Source organism: Cibotium barometz, chromosome 65 (assembly GCF_041138505.1).
Source record: "Cibotium barometz isolate CiBa-2024 chromosome 65, ASM4113850v1, whole genome shotgun sequence".
NCBI classification, from domain to species: Eukaryota; Viridiplantae; Streptophyta; class Polypodiopsida; order Cyatheales; family Cibotiaceae; genus Cibotium; species Cibotium barometz.
In genome coordinates, this window is record NC_141110.1 from 12,301,603 (window position 1) to 12,326,821 (window position 25,219).

The window sequence follows — 25,219 nt, forward strand, 5'->3', positions numbered from 1 at the left end:
TTTATCACGAATGGTAATCTCATAACGAGAAAAGATCACGTCCGCACCCTGAGCTGTAAGAGCACTCACTAACAAAAGGTTAAAAGCCAAATCTGGAATATACAGAACGTCAAAGAAGTACCTCTTGTCCTCGTCAGAATGGAAGATGGGGATAGTGCCATGACCACTGGCACAGAAGAAGAATCTCGAACCAATCTCGATGGGGTGTCATATGAGCAGTAGCACCGCTACTATCAACAATCCAAGACCGTGACTGAGAAGTCACAGGAGCAAGTATTCGCCGAGTACCTGCTAAGAGAAGAATGCCATCATCCTTCTTGGGTTGAGACACCGCCGTTGAGGAAGAGTTCTTTGCTGCTTCATCACGCTTCTTCTTGTGACATTGGGGTGACTTGTGACCCTTCTTGCCACAATAATGACATTCAATGTCCTTATTCTTTGAAGATTTGTTGTCTTTATCCTTGTCGGAATCCTTGGAGTTCTTGTTAGAACCCCCTTTTTCTTTCTTTTGTTGAGTCTTTCCTTTATCTCGTGCTACCAAATCTCCATCAGGGCCACCGGAGGTGCCAATCCGCTCCTCAAAGCGAGACCTAATCTGCATAATGGAGGGGAGAACTTCCTCCCAAGTAACTGGAACAGGACGAGGAGAAGAAACCAGAGACTGAAAGTATGCATCAAACCTCTCTGGAAGTTTGGAGAGCAGCCGAATAGCCATATCCTAACTGGAGATGTCCTTGCCACAAACAGCAAGCTCGTCCTGGAGATCTTTCATCTTCGAGATGAAAGCAGATAAAGATGGAAAGGCAGAAACTGATAAGTTCATAAGTTGCTTTTCCAATGCCAAAATCCGACCCGGAGACTTAATATCATAGAGATTTGCAAAACCGCGGAAGCTGAGGCGGGAGAGCTCAAAAGGACTGGTACCTCTAGAACTTGGCCAAAAGATGCCCCTATGGAAGCTAAAAGCTTCTAATTGGACGGAGGAAGAGCAAGGAACCGTAGTGAGACCGGGGTAAGGCGCTGATCCTCCGCCACACTGGATCAAAGCCCACCTAGTACTGAAAGAAGAAAATCTTCCTAGGACCAAGAGGGAAGGGGCTGCCAGCCAAAGCCTGAGAAGTAGCTTTGGAAGAATGAAAGTCCACCTGGAAGAAGCCTCGACCAAGCAAATGAGTATCCTGAAAGTGCACAATCAGCTCCAAAGGGAGAGTTGCTAGAAGCCATTCACGGGCCTGCGAACGAGAAGGGTGGGAACCATAAACTCTCGCAACAAGGGTGGTCTGGACCTCAAGGTCAATGTTGTGCTGAAGAGAGGTGAGCTCGTCTTGTAAAAAATTGATGATTCTCCCGGCCACTGGGGGTGACGAGAGATTGGCTACGGCAGAAGAAGCCATAAAGCCAATCAAGAAAAGTGGGTGGCTGACTTGAATCAAGAAAAGTGGGTGCAGAGGAAGGGGGGCAGAGGCAGGAGCAGAAGGGAAGTGGGGCACGCGGGGACTGCAGATGGGGAGACGGGGGTAGCAAAAGGGGCTGGTGGGGGCTGAAGAAAGGCAGGCGGGGGGCAGCAGAAGGGCAGGCGGGGGCTAAAGAAAGGCAAGCGAGGGCAGCAGAGGGGCATGCGGGGGGTTGCAGATGGGCATGTGAGGGCGGTAGAGGGGTAGGCGGAGGCAACAGTGGGCACGTGGGGTCAGCAGGGGGCAGGCGGAGGCAGCAGAGGGACAACAGCGCAAGCTCACCTTCTCAATGCTGATTTATGATTGAATGAATGGCTGAATATGCGAGTGATCTATTTATATGGGGCAAAGAAGCCAGTTGGCTGGCTACAAAGCTGGCCGACTGCTCTTGTCCATAATAAATGCATAAAATATGTATAAAATGCTGAAAATGATGGAAAAATTACTAGAAAATTCCTAGTAAATATCCTGATAAATACTAGATGATATCTGGGGTGTTTGCCATGGTCTAGATGCAATGGATGAATGATGTGCAATATGCAGAATGCTTTTTGATGCAAACCCTAAGGTTTCTACTGACTCTATATGCATGAATGCGTCTCTTTAAGTGGGTTAAGGGACTTAGACTGACTGACTGACTTGCTATGGCTGAGAATGACCTACATAGCTCGTGCCTAACTTATCTTGGACTGAGGATTACAATGGGGTCACGGCGTACGACAAATATCATCCTGAAAGGTACTAAAACTGTTACAATGTTGCACTGATGATGATGAGCTAGTTTGTCACCATGCACTACAGTGTAGAGTTCATGGTGATGGTAGTAGGCAGGGCTGGAGGAGCTGGGGAGGTTGTGGCAACCGTGGCAGAAGGGGCTTTAACGGCTTGTTCCGCTTGCCATTTGTGGGCAATTCTTCTTACCATGCCCTATGATGTGACAAAAAAAACATCTGTTTTCTGACTGACACTTCTTTTGCTCCTCTGGAGGAAGATAACCTCCAGTAATGCCTACTTTAGCCTTTTCATTGGGGGTTTTCTTAGGCTTAGATTCTTTATCTTTCTTATCCCCTTGGAGCTATTACTGCCGTCCTTCTTAGCATCTTTAGAAGATGCATTATCTTTCCCTGGCTGTGCAGTGGATTGCTGCTGCTAGGGTTTGGTACTGGATTGGGATGATTGCGATGACTGCTTGGGCTTGCCTACGTTCATCTTCATTTCTTCATTCTGAGCGAGAGTCAAAGCCCGGTCATATGTATTGGGTTTAAAGTTACGAATTGTGAACCGAATGTTAGGATCCAATCCACGAATGAATTGCTCCATCTTGGCCTGCGCAGATAGCCCTAACTGCTATGCTAAAGTAATAACCTTGCCGGAAAACTGAAGCACTGGGGATCCGTTTTGTCTGAGTCCATAGAACTCATCTGCCAAACCAGTCATGTACTAGGGTGGAAGGAATCTGGTCTTCAGGTCATGGACAAATGTATCCTAGCTAAAAGCTGTGACACCTATGGTCTCATCTGTAAAGATTAGACCAATGCTACCACCAAGTGACTGCCTCAGCAATGAGATGGGGAGCCGCTACGTGGACTCTTATCCTGAGGATCTGTGATCCTAGCTAATGGAAAATGAGCAGTAAATTGATGAATGAACTGATTAACTGCTAAATGATCACACTTACCATCATACTTACTGAAATTTGGTTGACTGCGAATGATGGTAGTTGATGCTACGGACTGCTTTGACTAGTGGCACCTGAGGCGGGGAAAGCTGAAGAGAGGTGCTGGTATCTAAGATGAATGGCCTCCTTTTCCCTTTGGTGCTCGAGTAACATACATTCTCGATCGAGCTCTCGTTGGTGCTCTCGAGCGGCGAGTTTAGCCTGACGCCGGTCTTTGTTGATCCTGCATTGGGCTTCCTCATAGTCCCATCTTTCTGCTTTTTCTTGTTGTTTTCTGGCTTCTGCTTCTGCTTTTTCTTCTCTCCTTCGGGCCTCATCTTCTCTTCTTTGTTGTTCCATCTAAAAGAAGAGGGAGATGTAGTCGGGGATTTATAGAGGCGGAGGAGGACATGCTGCTGTTGCCTCCAAGAGTTGGAGATGCTCCATGAGTAGCTGGTTCTGAGCTCTAAGAAGAGCTATGGTGTCTACTGTAGTCGAAAGAGCAAGGTCTCCTTCGGGGGAGACGTCTTCCGGCTGATGGGTACTCTCCTCTGTAGACATGATGCTGAAGTCAGTGGTCGTGCCGGAATGCAATTTGACCATCCAAGGATGCCCTCACGCTAGGATACGGTGTGTGTGAACAAGCTGAATCTGATACCAATGTAACATGCAGTGGAAGTATTCGTATTGGAGGATCCTCTCACACAAATGCTCTCACCGTCTTCTGTATCCCGAGTTTCGCGAGTTCAGCAATCCACTCTAAGACTTCAAACTTTAAGAGATTTGAGGGAGAGAGATGGAAACTGTACACCGTATGGGGTCCCGAATTACCCACGAAGGGCCCCCTTTGGATGACCGTGGGTTCTGCTAGTGGAAACCCAATCTTGCCAAGTAACCTCTGCGACCTTACCACCTCGCAAGTAGCACCACAAGCAGCCTGGTACTCTGCCTCTTGCTGCTCCATGAAACAGCTCCTAAGCCAAGGGTAAATCCATAGCCTGATGTAAATTTCCTCGTGTTCTCCCCAATTTGAGTCACTCCAATTGTGGAGTCTGACTCCATCCGTTGTTCCCCCTCTAATGCCATAGAAGAGTCCAAGATCCTTCGTACCCTGTAGATACCGCAAGATCCGCAATCCTGCGTCCCAATGAGTCTTCAAAGGCATTTGCATAAATGAGCTCAACAGCCCCACTGGGAAGCTCAAATCCAATCTGGTGTTCAGCAACCAAATCAATGAACAAAACTGCTTTCGATACAAAGAGGCATCAGCCTTCTCACAAGGATCATCAACTGTAACTTTGGTATGCCAAGTCCTGGAACCCGCCGAAGACCATTGAAGGCCTTCCGGAACTTGTAAACCACCCCCTCTGAACCCGGAACCACAAAGCCTGGAGGTTGCTGAACATACACCTTATCTTGCAAGTCAACATCCGCCACTTGCATGGCTTTCGTGCAAGTCCCCTAGGAAAGAGCTTCCTCAACTATAGGAGGCTCTTTGTCCCGAATGATACAAGACATCAGAGCATAGTTCACCTGTAAAGGCTCCTCTAACTGACGAACGCAAGAACTGGAATGTCCCTACCTACTGCTGCCAACATCTGGCAAGCCATCCACCATCTGGTCTCGGAAAGCCTGCTGCAGTGTATCCACATTCAAGTGGTCATGACGAAACGCCACACATCACCTAACTGAGAACCTGTAAGAGAAAGTGCTGAGAGTTTGTAGATCCCATTCTCCACTTTGCCTTCCCATACAATCCGGCATGTTACTTTGTCCCAGAGAGCAACAAAATGCTCATCAAACTCTACCCGTACACTAGTCTTGTAAACCTCATGTGCACTGACAACAGATGAAAACCAAGAGATGGGACCAAAAAAACCTAGGAGGAATGCTTCTCCCCTCTGCCATCGAGAATGATCTCTAACTTGCCCTCACTGTGAATAGAGATAGTGGACTCATCACCAATCAGGATGTGACCTGCGTGCTGTCGAATATCCTGTAATACCTCTCAGGAAGTAGTCATGTGCCTGGAAGCACTATTGTCGAGAATCCAATCCCGAGTGTCCCTAGTGGTGAGTCCAACCGCCTCGAAGATGAAACACTGGTGTCCATAATCTCCAAGTGCACAAAAGCTGGAGTCTTCACGGTTACTGCTGAGGAATCTACACCCTTCTCGGTGCTCCGCTTAGGACATTTCCTCCAATAGTGGCCTTTCTCGGCCACAATTGTTACAGGTCCTCTTTGCCTTCAAGGCGAGTGTTCTTTGAGTAGTGCAAGTGTTCTCGTTCCTTCCGCAGTCTCGTCTCTTCTTGTGTTGTGTTCCACTACATAGTGTCTTCTGTGTTGCACTATGAGCATCGAGGACTCTGGACATACTTTCCAGAGGAGAAGAGCCACCACGTAGTGTGCCGGGCAACCAACTTGCTATAGGTACACTGAAATTTGGCACGCCCGGTGGGACTCTCGAAATTGGGAGTCTTGATAGCTCACCCTTTCCTCTGCATTGCGTCCTCTTTCCGCGTTGCGGCCTCTCTGCATGCCCAATACATGCTCCCGTGGTAGTCCGATTAGCCCATTCAAAAATCCTCTCTCAAATACGCTGCATAGTCGGAAGAGGTTTAGCTACTCTCCAACTGCCGATCCAACGGGAACGTGGGGAGAGTAGGGATCTTCACGTGCTTCTCAGCCATCTCAAGCAAGTCTGCCATCATGGGGGGGTTACTTTGGTCTTGTGAAGGGAGGGTGGGTGGGAAAAAATGAAGAAGAGGCTGCAAGTAATATGCAAGGTGGCTGTCCAACGGTGATGGCCACCTTCTACCCGATCTCCATCCCCCACCCCCCCCCCCCCCCCCCGCCCCCCCCCGGGCCCAATCTGAATGGTGGACTATCTAGTGTCAAATTCTCAGTCCAATCAGAATCACTGGACCCCAAAATAGAACAATCCAAGTGAGTGTGTGCCTTGGAGATATCTGAATATTTGCTTCATAGAATGCTTTGTACCTGGGCTGTGCTTAAATTTACTCAAGATAGAAATTGATGCACATAGACCTCTTTACTCAACATAGAAATTGATGCACATTGCCCCTACATCAAAGATGAGTACTACTATTAGGGCAGTCACTGCATTGGCAACTGATATGGGTTTGAGAATGCATCAATTGCACATTCGCATTCTTGAATGGAGACCTTCGAAAAGAGGTCTATGTGCATCAGCTTCTATGTTAAAATTTAAGCACAGCCCAGGTACAAAGCCTTGAATGTTGAAATTTTAAACTCATTGTTCCCTATTAAGACATGCTATCAATATAGACCAAAATGTATGAACCTTCCTTTGGAATGTGTAGAGTACTGTCAGTCGGACTATTTTGAAACCTTTGGTTGGGCAAGAGTGCATGAATCTTATCATACCAAGCTCTGGGGGCTTGCTTGAGACCATAAAGAGCCTTCTTCAAGAAATATAATTTGTGCTCTTGACCTGTAACAACAAAATCAAGAAACTGATGCACATAGACCTCTTTTTGAAGGTCTCCATTCAAGAATGCAGATGTCCAACTGATGCATTCTGAAAGCCATATGAGCTGCCAATGCAGTGACTGCCCTAATAGTATTCATCTTTAATGTAGGGGCAAAGGTCTCATCATAATGTTTTCCCTTCTCCTGAGAATAGCCTTTTGCAACAAGTCTTGCCTTCAATCTTGCAATAGATCCATCAGTTGACCTTGTACACCCACTTTGTAACAATTACATTCTTACCAGGGGGAAGGTCCACAAGTTCTTTAAAATGGAACTATACTCATCCTACATGGCTTTTTCCCAATGCTCAAAGCTTGAGCTTGCGCATAGGAAGAAAGTTTCTCTGAATCACAGATGTTACTCATGCAAGCAAAATCAGCACGTTGTCTGCTTCATTCACCTCTTCTACTAGCCCTTGTTCTACTCTCAAATGGAGCTGAAAGTTTACTCTCATGTAGAGTACAAAACAACCATTCAGGGACTGATTGTGCCTCTTCAATGGCTGTCCTTTCTCCCCTTACAACATCCTCTACATCCCTAGGCATCTCGGGATGTTCCCAATATTCACAATGGATGAAAAATATGCAGGCCCAAAGTATTATTACAGGTTTGCCGAAGTTCAAAGTGGAGAACAATGCCCTCGATTTGCCGTGCAATGCTCACAAATGTGGTCACATAGCCTGCACAAGCATGCAAGGAGTGCCAAGTCTACATAAGCCGTCTCCTAACCATGTGGCCACATTTGACCACCATCTACCATCCAATGTCGAAACTGGGAATAGCCGGATGACCAGGTGCCCGGGTGCTCACTGGCTACTCCTCATATATGGGGCCTTACAAACTAGAGCACATCCATCACCCGTAGTGACAACATGAGGGTGCATGGAGCAAATGCTTTTCCAACAATATCATCATCCTCATCCATCCAGAATATCTAGCATGGAGAGAGAGAGAGAAATGAAATGAAATGATATATTAACGTCTCTAAGAGGCCATAGTGGCCTATGAGACCAAAACTGAGAGTACATCTGAAGTTGGTGTCTCATCAAAGAGAACAAGACTAAAAAGTACAATAAACTGATTGTCCTACAGTTATAAGAACAAAACTGCAAGACTCCGAGATGATACTGAGTAGAAAATACTGGAAAATACTGGAAAATGTATATCAGGTAGATCCATGTATGCTGATCAGTTGAATTGTTGCCCTCTCCTTAGATCAAGTATCTCCGCCATGGGGTTGTCTAGAATGGAGAGGTCGTAGAAGCGAGGTAGGCGCCTCCGATGCCGAGCAATAATGGCTCTGATCTAGCGATGGTGAGGATGCCGTGGTCGGGATCATGGTGGGCGTGGCCGACAAGCACGACATAAGATAACTGCTCTATCAATGGTGACTCCCTGGGAGCGTGGTCGGTGCCCTGATGGCCCAATGGAGGAGGTATCAGGAGGTGTGTGGGCTGGGTTGCTGGTGCTAGTGCCAAAGAAATCTGCCAGGGTCCTCTGTCTAGGTACATCATGGCTCGGCCTCCTGTCTGCCAAGAGGGTCTCTCTGTGTCTCCTGAGCTCAAGTAGCAACAATCCGAGGCATCTCTGATCCTCAAACTCCATGACCGTGCGTAACGGCCCAAAACCCTTTCGGAAGAGGCAGTGATATCTCCCTCGGATCTCATAATAGACTGTACATCGGCAAATGTAGTGTTCCTCTGTCTCTACCACCTGGTAGCATAGCTGACAAATGCGGTCATCCACGATCTGATGCACATATCGCCCTATCTCAATCCACAGCTGGTGTGATGAGGTCCGGATCTATCCAATGGCACAACGTATCCCATGTGATAGGTGTACATCCATGTATGCCGGGCGGGTGATAAAATCATCCGGTGAGAGGTGTAGAAAATGGCTCTTGTAATGAGTCATTTTCGTGCCCAAGGGCTCACTCGTGCCCAAGGGCTCAAGGGGGCTAGTCCATGTCCTCTCTGTGTCCACTCTGATGATATCCATCCTGATCACGCGATTTTGCTTTGAGCGGGTGAGATCCAAAAATGGACAATCCAGACTGTACTGAAAGGGTGGTAGTGCCTCTATCCGCAAACCATGTAGGTCAAACCATGATCTCATCTGAGCGTACCAACAATGAGTATCTCCATCCTCTGCCAACTGGTCAATGCCAAACGGGAGTACCTCTGCTGATGGAGCTCCCATAGCCGCTGTAAAAAGGTAACTGCCTGGAATAGGGCCTCGGTTACTACTGGTGGGGCACCCAGCTCAGCCCGAACAATCTCATGTGGTACTGATGATTTGCTCCGAATCATACGAGCAATCATCATAATCAGTGGTCTCTCCATTTGCCTCCATCCCTCATCTGTCCCTCTCTGAGATCTTTGATGTATACTGGGCCCCCAAATTGGAGCTCCGTACAGGAGAGTCGGTGTGACAAGCGTATCAAATAGCCACAATTTGGTGTGTGGCTCCTGAAACTGTATGTGTGCACACTGCCTCTCAAGTGCCCCCAAGGCTGCATGCCCTCGAGCTAATCTAGTTGCTGCTGCCCCCTTCAGGGAGAAACGCGGTCCTGTGAAAGTAACTCCCAAGTAGACATATGACCTGACGTACTCTACCGGCTCCCCTCGGAAAGTGAACTGAGGCTCTGATCTCGTCACCCATGCCTGTGTGGTGTTAAACACCATAACCTTGGTTTTCCCAAGGTTCACTGTCAGATCTCTATCCGCACAGAAAGCCTGTAATGCATCCAGGTGTCTCTGTAGTCCCTTTGGAGAGTCTCAAATTAGAACAATATCATCAGCATATAACAAGATGGGTATCAACACCCCTGCTAGGCATGCCCCTTGGCCTCCTCCCAATCTGTCTACATAATCAGAGACTGCATCAATGTACAATCCAAAGAGGGTGGTCAATAGCGGGCATCCTTGCTTCACCCCTATCGTGCTGGTCACCCTATCAAATAGTCCGCCTGGAGCTCGGACTCTGCCTGTCAAACTCATACAAAGCATATATCCCCCACTGCATATCCTCGGGTACCTCAATGTCATGCAATCTGTGCATAAGCCTGGCACGTGGTACGGCATCGAAGGCTTTGCGGAAGTCCACAAAGCAGCAATATATCCTTCTCTTCTGTGCCCTTCCCTCTTCAATAAGTGCCCGAAGTGTCAGTATGTGATCCAAGGTAGTAAATCCTCTCCTGAAGCCAGCCTGTCGATGTGCTCGATGACCATGCCTGTGTGCCCATCGGCCCAGCTCCGACTCCAATATAGAGCCATATAATTTGGCCAAGTAATGACCAATCATGATCGTCCTGTAGTTGCCTGGTACCATGGAGTCCCCACTCTTAAAGAGTGGTACAATGATATGCTCTGTCCAGCTTGTCGGGAAACCCTCACAAATGGCACGATTAAACACATGTACGATGAGCGGAGCCAAAGTGTCTCGTGCATATGAGAAGTGCTCTCCAACTATCCCGTGCCTTTCCATTCTGTAACCTGTCTATCGCATCTAGCACCATCCGCATAGTAAAAAAGGTGCTGCTAGCCGGTCTAGCTCCCAGTGGAGGGGGGCTGGTTGGGGGGCTGTCATGGTGCATCATATAGCTCTCTAGCATAAGTATGCCATGCCTCAGGTGCAGTAATCGGAGTACCAGGCTGTCTCTCCTGAAACATCTTCCATGCCCTCTTGCTGTCCTTCCCCAGGAAGAGTTGGTAGATCTCCTCCTCTAGCTTAGCCAGATAGGCTCGTTTCTTCCTCCACACAAGGTGCCGAAAGATCATCTTGGCTTGTCTATGCGTGTGAGACCCAATGGCAATCTCACGATGTAGCTGTGCTCGTGTCTCACGACACTCATCATCATACCAACTGTTCTGTGGGGCAGTGCTGCGGGGGTGGGTGGAAGGGATCATAGTGCAGGGAAAAGCATATGAGGCGGATGCATGTAGAATACCAGCCAATCCTCTCGTGATCTCGTCCAGAGAGCTATGCGGGTCTAAAGCAAACAAGCCATCAAATACTGCATCCCGATAAACCCCAACTGTCTCACATGTAAACTGATATCTCGGGTACCTAGGTAGATGAGTGGCTGGCCCATCTCTCGGGGATCTACCTACTAGTGTGAAACTCAGGTATGCATGATCGGCTGCTATGCCAATGGGCCTACTGGAAATCGTGAAACCCCGCACATCAGGTATCAATGAAGGAGATCCCATCAAGTAGTCCACTGTGCTCGCTCCCCCTTTAGAGTTCCAGTGTGTGAGAGCATCTGATCCTTGCCATCTCAATAAGCCATTGTATATGACCAACCCATGTGCACTCCCGAGTGTGAGAAAATGCCTGCCATAATTTGTAATCTCCCCCTCATCCTGTGTTGATCTCTGCAACCCTACATCCTCTGCCGTGATCTCTCGGTACATAGCCTCTTGAGTATCATACAACTCTGTCTGCTTTGTGCCTGTACGTGCATTAAAGTCTCCCAATAGTAGTATGTCTCCCATGCTGGCAAACCTCATGATATCATCATATAGTGGTATGTAGGGCGACTCTCCTGATGGTGCAAACCTAGAGTGGGCTGGGGGAAAGTAGCATACCGCCACATATAGCTCACAGAGCCCCTCTCTGCATATTCGGACCCACATGTACCTCGCATCTACATCTCTATGTACCACATGTATTTTGTCACGAAGCTCCTCCCTGTAAAGTATTGCCACTCCTCCAGATCCTCTGGTACCTCCCACTGTGCGTGGCTGAGGGCGGAAAACTGATTCCCATCTATAACCCCGGACGTCAGGAAGCCTCTTGTTTGTGCACTGATGGGTCTCCGTATACATAGCAATATCACTGTGTCTGAAAGTATCCTCAAAGTATCCTGCATCTGTTCTAAGGGCTCCGTTGCAATTCCACACCGTGAATCGCAAGGTCTCATAGGCCGCGCACCGTCAAGCGGGCCTCCTCTCCGTAATGATGACTCGACTATCTCTGTATACCGCCCATTTCCCCTCTTTCCTTGCCTCAAGCACACGCGGCATGTGTTCCTTCCGGTGTGCTATTTGTGCTGGTGTAAGGTCCTCATCCAAATAAATCTTTTCCCCCTTAGGGCCATCCTTTTGCAGAGGAAGGCCTTCTTCTCCAAGTCACCAAACCTGATGATCAATATCTTCGCCTTGGTTTCATCTCTGCCTACTCGCCATGCTCCGGTAATGGGTACATCAGTGGCTCCAATTTTTGTTGCAAGAGCTTTTGCATCCTCTTGGGGATTTCCCTTATCTTCCCACCCAACTACACGTACAGGTAAGGCACGTGCCCGTCTCTTGGCTTCCTCTTCCAATGTAGCATTCATCACCTCTACTTTATTGACTGGTGTATCCTTGTATTTTTTTACTACTTCAATCCATGGGTTGACTTCCTCAATTTGTTTCTTTGTGGCACTGGCAATTTCAGCCCATGAATGCATTTCCTTCTCACCTGCAGCCACTTTTGCCTTACATGATTCCAAAGTGTTTTGCATTTCTGTGATGTCTTTTTCGCGGTCAGCCATACATGTCTTCAAAGTGCCTTCGTACGATGCAACTGTTGTGCCAATCTCTCGGAGCATGTCATCCTTCCATTTCTGCATCTCTTTTTTCATTTCCGTGTGCATCAAGGCTTGGGCTAATTCCATTTCAACCCGTACTTGGGCTTGCATTTCTCCCTTCAATTGGACATATATCTCTTCCTTCAGCGTTTCGTATATCACTTTCCTTTGGGCATGCATCTGCTCGGTCCATTCCTTTTCAAGCTCCTGTCGCGCATGGTTTTCATCTCTGTCCTTATGTGAAGTTGTAGCTCCTCATAAAGGGCCTCATCTCGTCGGGCCATCTTCGTAATCCTTCGTGAGCCAAGGGACATGATTCCTTCCCTCAGTCTTCTGTGGTAGGCATTTGGTGCCTTCGTGGGGGTGTGAAAGGTTGTCTCACCAAATTGTTCCCCCTCTAGGGGTTGAGACATGTTTTCCCCTACTAGTTGCTGCCTTGGGTGCCTGAGCAAGGGTGCGTGGGAAAAAGGGACGCAGATGCACCTTACTATACCTCCTGCACCTCACTGTTTGCACCTGACGCAGATGTACCTTACTGTACCTCCTGCACCTTACTGTTTGCACGCAGATGCACCTTACTGTTTGCACCTGATGCAGATGCACCTTACTGTACCTTCTCCCGTTAATCTCTGTGCACTGCCTGTAGCCCGGCCACCCAGCAGTCTTGCGCCTCCCCTCCTACATCCGTGTGCAGCTCACCAGTCGCCAAAAGAGAGAGAGAGATTAAACTAGGCGGCTGTGCTATATGTATTGCTAGTTACATCCGTTCTTCTGCTTCAGGATCTGGAAGAGGCCGCTAAGCTATGTGATTCAGCACCTACATTTCTTCAGAGGTAAGTGGTAGTGGTGCTATATGTATTGCTAGTTACATCCGTTCTTCTGCTTCTGGATCTGGAAGAGGCCGCTAGGCTATGTGATTCAGCACCTGTGTCATCAAATACGGGTTACATATCTTTGACTGGTGTGTCTTTAGATAATTCTCCATTTCTCTATGGATGTAATAAGCCCAGTCCTTATCTTTTTCTTCATGTACTTCAGCTATTCTATTAAGGGGGACCATGTTGTACCTGTCTACTGGTCTCTGTTCAGCAACGCCGCCCTTGTTTCTCCTATAATCTCCCACCTGTGTCCGGGTAACCGATAACCAGTGTCGAGACTCAAAACAGGCTACGCTGCCATTGATTCGCTGAAGGCTGGCCGCTGAAGCGACAGGCTGAAGCGAAGAGAGAGAGAGAGAGAGAGAGAGAGAGAGAGAGAGAGAGAGAGAAATGAAATGAAATGAAATGTTATATTAATGTCTTCAAAACGCCATAATGACCTTTGAGACCAAAAAGTTACATCATGGTGGATCTTGAGAGAGAGAGAGAGAGAGAGAGAGAGAGAGAGAGAGAGAGTCTAGGATGAAGGAGATAATACGTAATTCAAGAAGATTCAATCACTACTTTCATCAGCTCCTAAAGATGGCAATTCAAGAACATGAATTGCCAGTAAGAATGGCATACAAGCAACTTGATGAATTGGCTGCAAACGCAGAGAGAGTAAAAGCTTCTATTGAGAAAAATCGTTCTTTACTTTTGCTACAGGTATGACTGTCCATACAATCTTTGGAAATATATGGAGAAAAGATTGAATTTTAAGTATTCTAATTAATCTTTGAAGTGTTATTTATTACGTAATTCAATGGAAAATATGTATTGAACTTTGATATGATAAAGGACATTAAAAAAAAAATTAGAACGAAGAATCTAGAAGATTTAGATTGGGAAACAGAAGTAAAAAGTTAAAACAATGCTGTAAATGCATGCCTATATATTTTTTCAACGCAAGGAGACTGTCCTTAAAAAAAAGAGGCAGGTTATCACTCAAAGCTCAACACCCAACCCCCAGTCCAGTGCACGCATGCAAGCATACACCCACATTCACATTGTGGGGCAGCAACTCTTCTATGCATGAGCTTGCATGTTTCAAAATCTTTAGTTCAGTCCCTTATGGTTTCCTTGTTGCGAAATCAAATATCAACTTCAACCAACTTGCTGGTCTTCTCTGAACAAGCATGTTGGTTCTCTTCCCACAAGCAAGATGATTTCAAATTTCAACAAGCATGCCTGTTTTATTTATGACAAGCATGCTGTCTCTTATAACAAAGAAGCTCATCGCAATCAGCACGCTGGTCTACTCCAACCAGAAGGCTTTCTTGGTGGTCCTCCACAACAACAGCTAGCTGGTCATACCTAACAACATGTTGGTTAATCATCATAAGTTTCACCTACGTGTCCACACTTGTGATATATTTGAAGAAGCAGAAAGATCAGTCTATGGGACTGCTTGATTGCTAAGCTTGGATTTAAGAGCTATGATTCAATTAAAATGGGTATGCTGTAATTAATGCAACCTCAATGGACACTCAGAAAATTGAGGCACAGCTAATTAGGTAATGTAGGCCTAGTTACACGACTATATGTCACATGCACACCTTAATCCAGTGCCACGTAGACGTGATTAGTCCTTCCAGCCACCTAAAGGGCAAAGCTAGGTTTTGTTTTTTTGTTTTTTTTGCAAAATGGAGTTTCTATTGAGTATGAAAAGACCATACAAAATCACGGTTGGAAGCCGGAAAAAAACAAGACCTCATCCCAAAATGTAGGGTGATCTCAACCAATATGGGACCCAAAGGTGCCAAGAAAGTCCTGTGGGGGTGGTTGAGAAAAAGATCCCTTGATCCCACTCCCTCATGAAAACATTGCGCTTTGCATGCACAGATTTGGATAGTCGTTATGTGTGAGCCCATGTGGTCATAAGAGCGTTAATAATATCTCCCCATATAGTACAAATGCTTTGAGTGTCATATATCTGAGTGCCCTCAATAGCCTCTGCATTTGGCCCTCCAAATCTGCCAAGTTGTGATACTAGGAATAAGCTCCCAAGTAGTATCAATCCTTTGCAGAGGTGGTCTATACTGTGTATGAGGAATATCATGTAGCATGCAACGTTGGGCCACACCTCTGCATTTCATAATGGCGATGTCTACATTCCTGCCCTCAAAAAATATTTGCGGAGGACTGAGTGAGCCAAGCAATAGCATCCCAAGCAACATAAATGGTCTCTCCTAAATCTGCACAAAAGATGAGATATAGAGCCCCAAATCCTTTGAGCAGCCCTGACCCCCATATGCAATGTTGCACTGTCTCAGAAGCTACTGGGGATCCAGGGCAGGTGGGCTCTAATTCAAAAATAGCCCCCCACTGATTAATGGGAAGGCCACCATGTAAGAACAACCAAAATAAGTGGGAGATCTGGCTCTTCCTGAATGAGTGCCAAAGTCTATGCCAAAGTCTCTTTTGAATCAATGGGGTGATGTCATAGCTCTCCTAGTGAGGCCTGAGTGTAGGAGTCCTGTGAATCTGTCCAAGTAGAAAGAGCCTGGAAATCCATTCCCACTCACCAAGATCCCAATGAAGATGTCTGATAGGACATCCACCATACAACCGTAAGCACCATGACCCATGAGTCACAATATCAAGCGGAAGGTCAACATACCAGTGCTTTCCTGAGCGACTAACTACTCACACTGGATAAAGGGCAATGACAAGAATAATCTCCTGTGTGTCACATTTCAAAACAATCTCCATCTTGGCTGGATAGAAGAAAAAACATGATCTCCCTCCTCATCGTGATCCAGCAAAGCTAACACCTGTAATGGCAGTCCCGTCTTGGAGAAAAACTCCCAGCCACCTAGGATGATGTTGATCGTGAAATGTGTCAATAATCCACTCATGATGTATAGCTGCATCAATTTGATCAATCTGCCTAAGACTCTCTCTGAGTTGTTGGGTAGATGCAAGTCTCTGATCCATAGGGAGACTTTTAAAAGTTTTCCAAGCAATAACTATCGATGCATATCTCTCCTAGCTAGGCCACTACATATATCCAGACGCACCCAAGGGTCGCCCAATCTCATCTCTAATGAAGTCATTCCACATTATGGGCTGTCTATCAACCTCATCCTCTGATCTGGGAGGCCTCTATCTCAAAAAGGTCTTATACTACTCCAGGCTCTGATAATGGTAGCTATAAGTGGAGAGGAAGATGCCCTATACTCTACCTTAGTAACGATGAAACGTGAACTGAGCATCAAATCTCCACCACCACGAGGTGTACAACCGAAAATGTGAAACATAAAGAAATTCTTCCAAGGCTCAGTGCATGGATGGAATCCTTTGACTGCTAACTTGCAGAGGAACGCTCTGCATTGTATATGCGGATCTACAATATTCAGCACTCCTTCCTGTTTGGGGCGTATAACAGTCACCCAAGTCACTCTAGCCTAGGTGTCTAGTGTACCATCCAAACCTGACCGTAGAAAGTTACGGACCAATCTCACACGGGCAGAGATTACCAGACTTATCAGGCAGGACTTGATTGAGCTGGACACTAGGAGGACATGGATACAGCCGACACACGAGCTTGGTATGAAGATGGCTTTCTATAGAGATCATCTTCTCCAGCTCACGCATGATGGGTTTGTGATTAGACCCAGCTACATGGATACTCATCTTTCTCATGGGGTACGGTGTGCTATTGGTCAGATGCGCACATCCTCACACCAGCTAGAGATTGAGACTGGCAGATTCAGAGGAGTACCAGCTGAGGCCAGGATTTGTCAGCTATGCCAGATGGAGCCAGAGACAGAGTTACATTACATATGTCACTGTCCAGTATATTATGAGATACGAGGCCGTTTTCACTGCCTGTTTAGAGAGGGTTTCGGACCACTTTCTAAAGTCATGAGATACCAGGATCAGAGATGCCTCGGATTATACTTGCTGGAGCTTCGTAGACATAGAGAGGGTCTCTTGAGAGGGAGGGGATCAGAGAGGGAGAGACACCTACAGAGGTAGATTACAGACTTCTTTCGACCAGAGATTGAGCAGCCAGGCCAGCAGGCATTGCAGCTAGCCCCAGAGTATAGCCGCACCAGAGGTACACTGATTGATCGGGCTATAGAGCTAGGGTGGTCCAGGCGCCCCAAGATGAGAGGCCCATCTCGACACCGGCGGAGACTACAACAGAGGATCAGGACCATACTAGCACGGCATGGGAGACATCCAGTTAGAGTACTCACCATGGAGGACATTGAGGATATCCGCCATCGACGGATGAGGGACATCTTTGGATAGTGATGTGTATGATGCTTACCTTTGTTGCTGGAGTTTTCCTCCCAGATGTTATCCATTAGGAGCTCCTAGTACCGTACTTTTCCTCATAGTTGTTTCTATTTCAGTTAGTTGTTTCGTTGTTTTTAGCTTTTCTTACATAGACATTGTATCAGATCCACCAATTGTTGTAACCTTTTTGGTCTCATAGGTCATTTTGGCCTTCTGAAGACGTTAATATATCATTTCATTTCATTTTCATCTCTCTCTCTCTCTCTCTCTCTCTCTCTCTCTCTCTCTCTCTCGTTTCACTATCTATTTCGTGAGGGATTCGGTCCACTCTCTGGGATCATTGACTTCCATCTCTGGGATCATTGACTTCCAGGACCAGCGTTGCCTGGGCCTCTTCCTGCTTGAGCTCCGCAGACACAAGGACACCTTCTTGAGACACAGGCCCCAGCCACCCCGCCCCCTCCCTCGGCAGCCAACCATCACCACTTTCTTCCGGACCCAGGAGGTGAGGACACCGACATAGTGGATCTTGTGGACCCTCCACGAGCTGCTCTGGACCTACCTTGTCCCAGAGCAGTTACCTCGGACCGAGCCTCTGCACTCCAGCGTGCCCGACGCCCTGACCACCCCGTTGGCCACGATCACCTCATCAGCTCCACATCCAGGACATGCTCCAACACCATCAAGCTACCTTTCCACGTGACATAGCTGAGGAAGACCTCTCGGCCATACTCGTCAACCCCATGCTTGACATTTTGGAGAGTGGTATACCATCTACTCGGAGCTGATGTTGCTCCCATGTTTTAATGTTTTTAGTATTCCATGACGAGTTTCCATGGACAGTTTTGTATCACCCCAGTGAGATAGCTATATTTTTGTTTTCATTTTGTTTTATTTTCCATTCCATGATGAGATATGCCATGGACATTATTGTACCACTTTGGTCTCATAGGCCCATTGGGTCTTTAGTAGACGCTTAATATATCTTTCTTTCTTTCTTTCTAATTTTTGTGTGAGCTTCTTCTTCTTGCACCTAACCGTAATTTGCAGGTTTCCGTAATTTGCAGGTTTCTTTGTGTGCGAGTCCAATACCAACAATTGGTATTAGAGCTGGGGGCTGCCCTGTGGAATTCTGTCCCTCATATCTCCGCCAGCACAGCCAGTCCGTCTCCTGCGAAATTTAGTCGACTGTGTATTTCCGTCGACCTGGCCTTCCGTCCGTCGAACAGGTTCCGGTGCCCAGGCCGAGTCCGTTCGGCATCAAATCCGTTTGTCGCCGCCTTGTCCTGGCAGAGCTAGTGGAGAGAGAACCGCCGCCGCTGTCTTTCTCCTCCTGCCGCCGCTCGCCGTCCCACTGCGCCTCCTGTTTGCGGCGGTGCTATTGCAGTTCAGTCCAGTTGCCAGCCGACTTTGAACTGCCCGTCTAACACCGTCTAGCCTCCTGTTCGGTCCCGCCGTCGCTACGTGCTAAACACCTGCGTCGGCTAGCTCGCGTGTGCCCTTTGCATGCCTGTACCTGCTCCACGTCCGTGTACTGCCAGCTCGCGTGTGCCCTCTCCATGTCTATGCACTGACCGACTGACGCCTGCAATACTCGCCTGCGCATGTCCCCGTCTGTACCATCCGTACTGTTCTCGCCTGCAAGTACTTTGATTCCAGAAAAAAAAAAAACTTTGCAGCCATTTCAGGGCAGGCTAGGTTTAGCAACTTTTGGGGGTCTGCCAAAATTCCCCTTTGCCAAAAAAATTGCAGGTGGTGCCATACGTATTTGAACATGCTGTTTGGGTTGGAATTTGGGGGTTTTCCAAATTAAGCTCAAAATCAGCAAATTAAGCCTCCCCTGCTTACAAAAATTTGGGGCTTTTGTCAAAATTGGGCAATTGACTGCACATTGAAGCAATTGGAGTGCATAAAAATTGAGGCTTTTTAGATTGGAGCATGTTATTGGGGATTACAGCAGTGATTTGTCACATATGTATACACATTGTGTGTAATTGGACAATTTGGTGTAGGTTTATACTTGCTTAAGGTTGCAAGCAAAAATTTGCATAGGACATTTGGTTGCCTGGCAGTACACATTGGTGCTTGGTTTGCTTGTAGGTATATTTTGTTGACATGGCTCAAAATGCTACAGATGTATTTGGTGTGCTCACCCAGGAGGACTAGTTGGATGGATCAAACTACTCCCTGTGGAGTTTCATGATCCGTAATTTGCTGGTAGCCAAAGGGCTTTGGGCCATCGTGTGTGGTGATGACACACGCCCACTTACCATATAGCCAGCAATGCCTCAAAGGGGAGGTGCTCAAAGAGCACTTGAGGTAGAACCTGCTCCCACACAAGAGTAGAAGAGATGGGACTCTAGGGATGCACAGGCCATGTCCTTGATAGCCTTTTCAGTGAAAAGGACTATTATTCCACACATTCGGTCTTGCAAGACATCGAAGCTTGCATGGGACACATTGGAAGCAATGTATCAGGTACGCAACGAGGCAAGAGTTGCCTACTTGAAGAGGCAATTGGATCTTCTTTCTATGGATGAGGGTGACTCCATGGCAGACCATCTCACCAAAGTGAAAGATTTGTAGGAACAATTGCTCAACATTGATGAGGTTATCCTAGACAGACAGCTGGTCACCAACACTCTTCATTCTTTACCACCTTCCTACTTGGGCTTTCACACCTCTCTCAACCTCTCTATGAGAGGAGGTGGTGATCTTGTCACTTTTGAAGAGCTGGTGGGTTTACTCTTGTAGGAAGAGCAAACAAGAGCAAACTTATCTAGCAACCGTGGTGGAGACAAGGCATTTACAGCCAAGGATAAGGGTAAAGCAAAGAGCTTTAAGCATGGGGGACAACAGTCTAGTAAGTCTGGTCATGGACAGTCCTCTTCTGGTGGTGAAAAGTCTGACAAAGGGGATGCAAACAAGCCTTAAAAGAAGGGCAAATGTCACCACTGCCATAAGCCTGGACACTACATCAGTGAATGTAGAAACCGGATTGCAAAAGAGAAAAGGAAAGATGCAGGCAATGCAGTACAGACTCTTTTGATGACATATGTTCTGGGGAGGATAAAGAAAAATCTGCTCTCCGTCTCAGCCATAAACGACCAAGGTTTAAAGGTTGAATTTGAAGATGGGAAGTGTTTGGTAAAAGACCCATCAAAGGGTTATGAAATAGTCACTTGTGGAACATGATACAAAGGCTTGTATAAGTTGGATAGCTATGACAAGCGTACTTATGATGCAAATACACTGGCTGTCCACACTTCTGCTATGCATGATGCAGAGCTAGGGCATGCTCGTTTTGGGCATGTGAATTTTCGGAGTTTGATGCTTTTGCAGAAGCATCATATGGTTGATAATATTCCGCCTCTTGAATCTCCAACAAGACATGTATGTGAGGGGTGTATTTTGGAAAAGATGCAACGAAAACCATTCCCCAAGGATGGAGCTGTTAGAGCTGAAAGTAAATTACAGCTCATACACAGTGATGTATGTGGTCCAATGCGGACACCATCCATAGGGGGGCATCTTTGTTTCGTCACATTCAATGATGACTACTCCATGTTTGCTTGGGTTTACCCCTTGACAACGAAAGGAGAGGTGTTTACATGCTTTTGACACTTTGTAGCAATGGCTGAGAATATGTGTGGATGTAAAGTCCAAACATTCCACTTAGATAGAGGTGGAGAATACATGTCAAATGCATTCAAGGATTATATGCTTCAAAAGGACATCAAACACCAATGTACTGTGCCTTATACACCATAGCAGAATGGTGTAGCTGAGAGGAAAAATAGATCTCTCATGGAGATGGCAAGATGCATGGTGAAAGCACAAAAGTTGCCTCACAATTTTTGGATGGAAGCAATAATGTGTGCAACTCATGTGTTGACAGGTGTCCAACAAAAGCTTTGAAAACCATAACACCATTTGAGGCTTGGTATAGCCGAAAATCAACAATGGATTATATGCGTACATTTGGGTGTTTGGCATATGCACATATGCTAGAATAACTCCGAACAAAGCTAGATGATAAAGCAATGAAATGCATTTTTGTGGGTACATGTGCTAGAACAACTCCGAACAAAGCTAGATGATAAAGCAATGAAATGCATTTTTGTGGGCTACAGCAATGAGAGCAAATGATACCGTCTTTATAATCCAACAACACGCTGGATTTTTGTTAGTAGAGATATGGTATTTGCTGAAAATTCAGTACAACCCATGTACAGCTTGTATAAAAGTAATGATACAGGCATACATGACATGTTTGATGGGCTATTACCCATTGCAATTAGGGGGGATTCAGATCAGCCAGCCCCTACACAAGAAAATCCTCATGTAGAACATGTGGAACAGCCAGCCGTTCAGCCTCCTTCTACGGAAGAAGTAGAAGATCTTGTCAGGGAAGTGAAAACAGTCATAGATGCAGCCAAGTGGGTGCCAAGATGGTTGCTGAAAACTTTGCAAGAAAGAAAACTTGCAACTCCACTCACAGGTAGAACAAGGGCTAATTGCATTAGCCATGGGTGGTCTCTTTGATTTTGAAGAGCCTTCTTCTTATGAAGAAGCACATGAGAATGAGCATTGGGTGCAAGCTATGCAAGATGAAATCTCTTCTATCATGAAGAACAATACTTGGGATCTTGTGGACTTGCCGAAAGGCAAGCATGTCATTGGAACAAAGTGGGTGTACAAAGTCAAAAGGAAGTCTGATGGTACTATTGACAGGTACAAAGCAAGACTTGTGGCTAAATGCTACTCTCAAAAAAGGGAATAGATTATGAGGAGACTTTTGCTCCTACTTCCAGAATGACTACAATAAGATCATTGATTGCATTATTCTGTTCTGTGCGCGCCTCTCTGCCTGCTTTGTGTGCCTCTGGCTGCTCTGCCTGCGCTACCCACTTGCGCTTCAGCATGTAGACTGCACGCCTCTGTCTACGCTGCCCACCTACGCTGTGCGCCTCTGGCTACGTTGCCCACCTGCGCGCCTGTGCTTGCTCTGTGCATAGGGTGTTGCCTCCCTTTTCCCACCCACCCTTGCTCAAGCCCCCAAGGCAGTAAATAGGGTAAAACATGTCTCAATCCCAAGAGGGAGAATAGGATGGTGAGACAGCCTTTCACCCCCATGAAGGCACCAAACGCCTACCACAGAAGACTGAGGGAAGGGATCATGTCCCCTAGCGCACGAAGGCTTGCGAGGATGGCCCGACGAGATGAGGCCCTTTATGAGGAGATACAACTGCACATAAGAACAGAGATGAACACCATGCGACAGGATCTTGAAAAGGAATGGACCGAGCAGATGCATGCCCAAAGGAAAGTGATATACAAAATGCTGAAGGAAGATATATATGCCCAATTGAAGGGAGAAATGCAAGCCCAAATACGTACGGGTTGATATGGAATTAGCCCAAGCCTTGATGCACACGGAAATGAAAAAAGAGATGCAGAAATGGAAGGATGACATGCTCCGGGAGATTGGCACAACAGTTGCATCGTACGAAGGCACTTTGAAGACATGTATGGCTGACCGCGAAAAAGACATCACAGAAATGCAAAACACTTTGGAATCATGTAAGGCAAAAGTGGCTGCAAGTGAGAAGGAAATGCATTCATGGGCTGAAATTGCCAGTGCCACAAAGAAACAAATTGAGGAAGTCAACCCATGGATTGTAGTAAAAAAGTAGAAGGATACACCAATCAATAAAGTAGAGGTGATGAATGCTACATTGGAAGAGGAAGCCAAGAGATGGACACGTGCCTTACATGTACGCGTATTTGGGTGGGAAGATAAGGGAAATCCCCAAGAGGATGCAAAAGATTACTGGAGCATGGCGAGTAGGCAGAAATGAAATCAGGGCAAAGATATTAATCATCAGGTTTGGTGACTTGGAGAAGAAGAAGGCCTTCCTCTCCAAAAGGACGGCCCTTAAGGGGGAAAAGATTTATTTGGATAAGGACCTTACACCGACAGAGATAGCACACCGGAAGGAACACATGCCACGTGTGCTTGAGGCAAGGAAAGAGGGGAAATGGGCGTTATACAGAGATGGCCGAGTCATCATTATGGATAGGAGGCCCCAAGTTCGTGAACCCCGAGCGTGGGCACCCCAAAGGGTCACCCACGAGTCACACAATGAGGGAATCTTTGGCTGCTCCACTCCCCAAACTTAGGGGCCACATTGGCTAACCACTTGATCGCTTGGAAGCGGTGCTTACCTACTTGTGCTCGGTGCCTCTCACTTGCTCCAATGGCATCTGTCAGTGACCACTTTCAGCACTTGGCTCGTGATAGCCCAAGGGGCCATGCCCATTGTATAAAGAGAGACTTTGGTGTACTGAGAGGGGATCCCCAATGCAATACATGGATTTGTGTTGTCCCAACTCTCGCCTACTTCAATCTTGTTTTATGTGCATGGCACTCTTGGTGACTGTTAGCTCCTGTGTTGTATTCCATTCGTGAGTTTGGGTGAGTGCGTAGTGGAGTGGGACAGAGTGGTCGCCATCTCCCTAGCCCCTGCCAACTCTTGAGGGTACCCTAGAGCCACTCACTACCGATGGTCCTAGTTCGTGAACCCAAGATCGGGCACCCCCAAGTTTGTGAACCCCAAGCGTGGGCACCCCAAAGGGTCACCCACGAAAGGAGGGAATCTTTGTCTGCCCCACTCCCCAAACTTAGGGGCCACATTGGCTAACCACTTGACCGCTTGGAAGTGGTGCTCACCTGCTTGTGCTCGGCGCCTCTCACCTACTCCAACAGCATCTGTCAGTGACCACTTTTAGCACTTGGCTCGTGATAGCCCAAGGAGCCATGCCCATTGTATAAAGATAGACTTTGGTGTATTGAGAGGGGATCCCCAATGCAATACATGGTTTTGTGCTGTCCCAACTCTTGCCTACTTTGATCTTGTGTTATGTGCATGTCACTCTTGGTGACTGTTAGCTCCTCTATTGTATTCCGTTCTTGAGTTTGGGTGAGTGCATAGTGGAGTGGGACAGAGTGGCCACAATCTCCCTAGACCGTGCCAACTCCTGAGGGTATACCGCCCTAGAGAGGACCCTAGTAATTCATAGTGTGCCGACACGTCGGGCAACCGAGTCCACTATAGGGACCATTGGAGGCGCCCTCCTGGGAGGACTGACTGCGAGGACAAGCTCTTGCAGGGTGTCCCATCTGCCAAGCAAATGAAGCTTTCTTAGGAAGGCCAGAGTACTCAACTCTCTATAGAATAGGAGCTCCCTGAAGGCAAGGAAGCGATGTGATATGAGGAATTGACTTCGGAGTATGCAGATATGAAGAGATGGGATCCGGCCATCCGAGCTAGAATTGAAGTGGCAGGGAGGGGGGGGGATTCCATCACTCTCCCCTAGGGAGAGAAAGGGAGGTGAGGAGGCTGTGAGGTTTCATACAAGTGTGTTTTGATTCTAAGAAGTGATCAAAGTCAAAACCCCAACTTTGTGTCATAGTAGCATACCGCCACATATAGATCGCGGAGCCCCTCTCTGCATATTTGGACCCACATGTACCTCGCATCTGCATCTCTATGTACCACATGTATTTTGTCACGAAGCTCCTCTGTGTAAAGTATTGCCACTCCTCCAGATCCTCTGGTACCTCCCACTGTGTGTGGCTGAGGGCGGAAAACTGATTCCCATGTATAACCATATGTCGAAGAGAGGGAGGCATATGTTGGGAAAGAGAAATAAAGAAAGAAACTTATATTAAACATCTTCAAAAGACCATAAGGTCTATGAGACATAAGGGATTACAAAGATTGTGTTACAAAAAACTGGTGAGTTGATGAAAAAGAAAAAATAATGTTGCCTAGCTAAAGCCCCAAAGCTTTGG

The 25,219-nt window shown here is 47.0% G+C and overlaps 1 protein-coding gene across 1 annotated transcript in view; it reads left to right on the forward strand.

Annotated features, from left to right (window-relative positions):
- The window catches only part of LOC147602925 (uncharacterized), a 78,684-nt gene that overhangs the window by 14,629 nt on the left and 38,836 nt on the right, over positions 1-25,219 (forward strand). Inside the window, exon 2 of the mRNA XM_086797228.1 lies at positions 13,648-13,779. Coding sequence (XP_086653354.1) covers positions 13,648-13,779 — 132 coding nt within the window. The remainder of the gene's footprint in view (positions 1-13,647; positions 13,780-25,219) is intronic.